This window comes from Vicia villosa, linkage group LG1, assembly GCF_029867415.1.
Source record: "Vicia villosa cultivar HV-30 ecotype Madison, WI linkage group LG1, Vvil1.0, whole genome shotgun sequence".
Taxonomy (NCBI): Eukaryota; Viridiplantae; Streptophyta; class Magnoliopsida; order Fabales; family Fabaceae; genus Vicia; species Vicia villosa.
Window position 1 is genome coordinate 83,557,317 of NC_081180.1, and position 5,963 is coordinate 83,563,279.

At 34.9% G+C, this 5,963-nt stretch overlaps 2 protein-coding genes across 2 annotated transcripts; one reads left to right on the forward strand and one right to left on the reverse strand.

Moving 5' to 3' along the window:
- Positions 1-290: 290 nt before the first annotated feature.
- On the forward strand, positions 291-2,795 carry LOC131643392 (endo-1,4-beta-xylanase 5-like). Its single transcript, XM_058913605.1, has 7 exons — positions 291-425; positions 504-550; positions 637-859; positions 959-1,125; positions 1,202-1,300; positions 1,450-2,241; positions 2,346-2,795. Exons 1-7 carry the CDS (start codon positions 299-301, stop codon positions 2,691-2,693), a joined length of 1,803 nt encoding a protein of 600 aa, XP_058769588.1. The 5' UTR covers positions 291-298; the 3' UTR covers positions 2,694-2,795.
- A 1,093-nt stretch (positions 2,796-3,888) lies between these two features.
- Positions 3,889-5,248, reverse strand: LOC131643391 (octanoyltransferase LIP2, mitochondrial-like). Its single transcript, XM_058913604.1, has 2 exons — positions 5,097-5,248; positions 3,889-4,697 (listed from the first exon to the last, which is right to left on the reverse strand). The coding sequence occupies exon 2, from the start codon at positions 4,692-4,694 to the stop codon at positions 3,987-3,989; it is 708 nt and encodes a 235-aa protein (XP_058769587.1). The 5' UTR covers positions 4,695-4,697; positions 5,097-5,248; the 3' UTR covers positions 3,889-3,986.
- Between the last annotated feature and the right edge of the window lie 715 nt (positions 5,249-5,963).

Below are 5,963 nucleotides of genomic sequence, written 5' to 3' on the forward strand. Positions count from 1 at the left end.
AAGTATCATGATAGAAGAAAGTCTAGAAAGTGCTTGAAAATAGTGAGATTATTGAATATATTTTTAATTAAAAAAGTATTTTAAAATTCACTCCATTGAAAATAGACATTTTTATAAATTATAAGAAATCACAATTACCGACCAATTTCATTACCCTATAAAACTCGTGATTGTTTTAATTCAATACCATAAAATTTAATTGAGTTTTATAATATTTTTTATTGAATATCATAAAATAAATAAAAGGCTTATACAAAATACACGTTTATTGAATGAAGTTTACCATATGCAATGTTTCATGAAAAAAATTGCTATAAATTGGTCAGTGCATTGTTGTTTGATTAGTCACAAGATGAAGGCTGTTGCTGCAGCAGAGTTATGCATTTTCTTGCTCTCTGTATCTTGCCTTCTACTCCTTTCTTCAGGTTCCTTTTTCTCCTCTCTCTCCCTCATTTTAATGTTTCTTTTCTCTAATAATGTATGTATCTTTTTAACACGTGCAGGGTTTCATCTGCATTCTAAACATTATGATTATTCTGCTACTACAGAGGTGATTTTAGTCTAAACCTTATAGAAGTTTTCAATCAGCAAATAATATTAACTTACTTGTGTTGCCAATGTCTTGAAATGATGCAGTGTTTAAAAGAACCTCATAGGGCACAATATGGAGGAGGCATTATAGTAAATCCAGGGTTTGATCATAACATAAAGGGTTGGACTGTGGTTGGAAATGGAACAATTGAGGAACGGATATCAAATGATGGCAATCGATTCATTGTTTCTCGCAACAGAACACGAGCATTGGATGGTTTCTCGCAGAAGGTTCATCTGAAGAAAGGATTGATATACATTTTTTCTGGTAACTTCTGTTTATCTTTTGTTAATGGTTATTTGATGAATGTTATACAGTGCTGGTGATTCATTAAGTTAGTTTTGTAAAACATTTTTCACATTTCAGCTTGGTTTCAGCTGAGTGAAGGAAATGAGTTTGTTTCGGTTGTTTTTAAAACGAATGAAAGTGAATTGGTACATGGTGGTCGTGTGATAGCCAAGCATGGTTGCTGGTCTCTGCTAAAAGGGGGCATAGTTGCAAAGTTTTCAAGGCATGTTGAGATTCTATTTGAGGTGAATTGGTTTTTATCTGATCTTATTTTGCTAAATTTCTTCGTATTTTGTTATCTGAAATTTACTAGCAATGCAGATTGAGAATCCAACTGTGGAACTATGGGCTGATAGTGTGTCCTTACAACCATTCACCAGAAAGCAATGGCGATTACACCAACGCGACAGCGTTGAGGGGGTAAGCTGGCTCTTATGTTATTTTCACATAGATCCCAATAAGCATGTTGTCATCAAGAGAAATGAACTTGATAGCAGTGAAAATCAGTAGTAGAAGTATAGCAGAAAGAAAAAAAGGTATTAACAATTTTTGCAATTTATAAACTGCAGGTACGTAAGAGAAGGGTGAGATTCCAGGTTACTCATCCAAACGGAACAGCGTTGGAAGGGGCAACCGTTGTTATCAAACAAACAAGGGCAGATTTTCCATTTGGATGTGCGATGAATCATTATATCCTCACAAACAAAGACTACCAGAAATGGTTTGTTTCAAGATTCAAATACACAACTTTCACCAACGAGATGAAGTGGTATAGTACAGAAATAGTTCAAGGATACGAAAACTATACCATCCCAGATGCCATGTTACAATTTTCTAAAGAAAATGGCATTTTTGTAAGAGGTCATAACATTTTCTGGGACAGTCCAAGACGTCAACCTCATTGGGATTTGACCTTGTCTCCTGACGAATTACGAGTAGCAGCTGATAAAAGAATGAATTCTGTTGTCTCAAGGTATAAAGGACAAGTTATTGCATGGGATGTCGTGAATGAGAATGTCCACTTCCACTTTTTTGAGGACAAACTTGGCGAAAATATCTCTGCAGAATATTATTTAGCAGCTTACCGTCTTGATCCAAATACCGAGATGTTCATGAATGAGTATAACACCATTGAGGTCGTTGGGGATAAGAATGCCAGCCCAACCAATTATATCAGGAAACTTAAAGAGATTCAGCAATTTCCAGGAATTGATGGAATATCATTGGCCATAGGGTTGCAAGGCCATTTTCCAAGGGGTGTGCCAAACCTTGCTTACATGAGGTCAGGTCTAGATCTTCTTGCCGCAACTGGACTTCCTATATGGCTCACAGAAGTCAGTGTGGATGCTCAGCCAAATCAGGTATATGACGAGAACATTTAGTTTCGTAGCCATTACAGGCCAGATTATATCACATGAAAATCAGAAACGGAACGTTTCTTTCTCATTCTTTGTTTATTGGGCAGGCAGAGTACTTTGAAGACGTACTAAGAGAGGGTTTCTCTCATCCTGCTGTTCAAGGGATTATAATGTTTGTAGGGCCAGAACAAGCTGGCTTCGACAGTACATTACTTGCAGATTCAAATTTTAAAAATACTCCTGCCGGAGATGTTGTGGACAAGCTGATTCGCGAGTGGGGAACTGGTCCTCAAACAGACATAGCAGATAGAAGAGGAATTATAGATATTTCACTATATTATGGGGATTATGATGTTACTGTTACACATCCTCTAACCAAATACTCCAAAACAATGAATATAAGTGTAAGGAAAGGATTTTCTTTGGAAACTGTCCATGTGACAGTGGACGCCTAAAAAAGCAACCATGTTTTGGAACTTCTGTTGAAGCAAGAAACTGTTACCTGTTTCAATTTAGAAAGATTATAATAAAATGGTTTGCAGCATCATGCTTGATTATTTTGGGTTATGTTACAGTTTTCATCCTAACTAGAAATGAACTCTTTTAGTCTGAAATCTCTCTCCGGCAAAAAATCTAATCTAATAAAATACAAGTACATAACAATGCTGCGTAATTAATTTTCTAGTATAATATGCTCCCATTAGAGGCCATTACATCAGATGAGAACTCATTTTGTAGTTCAATGCAAAATAAAAATTCAACAAAGTCCTAGAAGCTAGTGCAATCTTGATTGCAAATCCAGCTTTCCTACCTAATCAACAGTTAGCTGGACAAAACTAGGAAATTGCAAAATTAATTCCTCCTTGAGATTTCCAGACTTAATAGATGTCAAAGTCGCTTGTTATGAATTGGATTTGATTTGCTATCAGGAGATTGCCTTAAACTTGTGTTGACAGAACTCTGTGTGGTTTCATAAGATATTTCCAACTTATCTATACTTGCAGTGAAGGAGGAGACATGAACTAGCAGCTTCCGCGACAGAAAACTATCTATAAGATTACTTCTAGTTTCACTATTGATCAAAACTATAGAACATGTCATGAAATTTAAAAGCATCAAAACAAAGAGACCCAAAAAAACACGTTGAGTGGTAATCATGGCAGGCTTGAGCTGAAACAAACGACGACTGTTGGAATTATCCCATAAGAATGTTTTGAAGTTGGAGTCTAAAATGAAAGGGTGTCTTTCATGTTTATGTATCTTAAAGTGTGGAGAACAAAGCAAGAATAGTTGTGTGAATGATTCAGATTTAAGGAAGAGGAAAGAGAAGGAAGGTACATGGATAATGGATTATTGGATCTGCCATATATTTGTTGTGTTGTGGAGTAGAACATGGAATGAAGGAGCTTGTCATGTGATCCTTGACCAAATCACATACTTTTCTGACACTTCTGTAGTGTTTCCATCACATGCTAATATGGATCATGTGACTAATCACCTGAAATTAATTGGTTTCCATCCTTTACTATATTGTTTTTTTACTTGCTTATGTATAGAACTCACTAAGAAAGAAGTAAAAGCAGAATATATAGGTTTTGCCTAATTAACCTATGATAAAGACAAAAGCGCGAAAGAACGTGAATAAATATATGTAGAATAAACAATAACTTTATTAGTTAAATACTTCAAAATAATACAAGAAATGAATAACTGTTATACAACTATCTACTGACAAATATAGCTATGTCTCACTCAGTTTCGTTCTTATCAGACAATATAGAAGCACCTTCCTTCCAGATCAGGTTATCATAACCAAAGATTCTTGCGAAACATGAAATCAACTCCTCTTGTATTATTTCTTCTCTGGGAAGGTCAAAACCCGTCTCCCTTCTCAAAGATGTCACTTCTTTATCTGCAATTCCACACGGAACAATGTGCCTAAAGTAATTTAAATCAGGGTCAATGTTAAATGCCATACCATGAGAAGTGATTCCGTTCGATATCTGTACACCAACTGCACCTATCTTCCTTTCTCCAACCCACACTCCCGTCTCACACCTTTGTCCAGGACAAGCTTTCACACCATATACACCTGCCAATTCAATCATAGTTAACTCAATCTTTTCTACAAATCTTCTCGCACCGAGTCCCACGTCACGAAGCGAAATGATAGGATATAATACGGCTTGGTGTGGACCGTGAAATGTAATGTCTCCTCCTCGTTGAGTATAGTGAAGTTCAGCTCCAATCTGTTCCAATTCTGACTGGGGGATGAGTAAATTGTGAACCGTTTGTCTTTTGCCCACAGTGTATGTAGGAGGATGTTGCAAGGACAGAAGAGTGTCACATATCTTATGGGATTTTCTTTCCAATACCAGTTTTTCTTGCAGTTTTAATGCATCCAAATAGTTGACAACTCCTAGTTTCCAGACCTCAAGGCTTCGCAAGGCCTTCATTGCCTGTTCAAAATGATATTATCGATTACATAACCTGCTTTTCTTGTCTACTCAAATCTAGATGGTTAATTCATGTGTAATTACAGTACTCTACACCAAAAATTGCATAAGAATTTTCAAGTCTATAATAAAACAGGTGGAACAAACATTTCAGCAAACACTTAATGGGCATTCATGGTAAAGCCATAAATTTGATTAAAAAAAACAGATTTTTTTTATAAAACCGGTTACTAGATTCCAATGGGTTTTCAACGGTGGGAAAACTTTCAATGCAGAAATGGATGTGGAGGTTAGTTAGAAATTACTGGTAATAGAAGATGTATGTGATTGTAAAGTGAAAAGGCGAAATTAAGAAACAAGAATACTGTGAGGGAATGGAATTGGAGAAGATAAATGAATAACCTGATGTAATCTTCAAATTGAATGTGGATGTGTTTGCAAGAGACAGATGAAGCAAGATAGGATTCACAGTGTTGGAGTTGAAGAAAATATGTGGAGCTGGAGCATAGCTGCGAAAATGGGATTTTGTTTTTATTTATTTATTTAATTGACTTTACTTATTTATTTGGATTTGGATTATTTAGAGTCAATTTTTATAAATAGTTTAATGATTTAATCCCTCTCTACAGGGTTGAAAAACACTGAAAATTTAAAAATGTCTTTCAAAGTTTTAAAATGTTTTTGAATGCAGTCTCATCAAAACACTATTTAAGTAAATTTCATCTTAGATTTTTTTGAAAATTTAATCTAAAAATATTTTTTCAAAATCATATTAAAAAAATACATTAATTTCATACGAATCGTTATTCTATAAAAAAAATAGTCAGAAACTATACTTCCTAAAGATTGACAACGTTAAATAACTCATAAGATGTTGTAAAAAATCTTAAAATAACTCATAAATTATTAAGACAACTCTCACACAGTAAGATTGACAACGTTCAATTAATCATGAAGAAATTTCCACCATAAACAGATGACAAACGATCAGAAATTGGAACAATTGATGCGAGGCGCAAGAAAGAGAATACCATTAAGAAAATATGCCTTGGATTAGCATAAAAGGGGCAGTATTCAGGAAACATCTAGTAGAAACTATTCCTTCTCTGTCTTTGTGGGTGACTAGTACTCCCCACTTTCTTAATTCCTTGTACCTTGAATTCCTAAAAATGGTTTATAGTTGTACTTGTTAATTTTACAGTTGATTCACAACTTGTAATTCCATTAATTTTATCGAGGGAAATCACTTTGAGAACCATTCATGCGTGC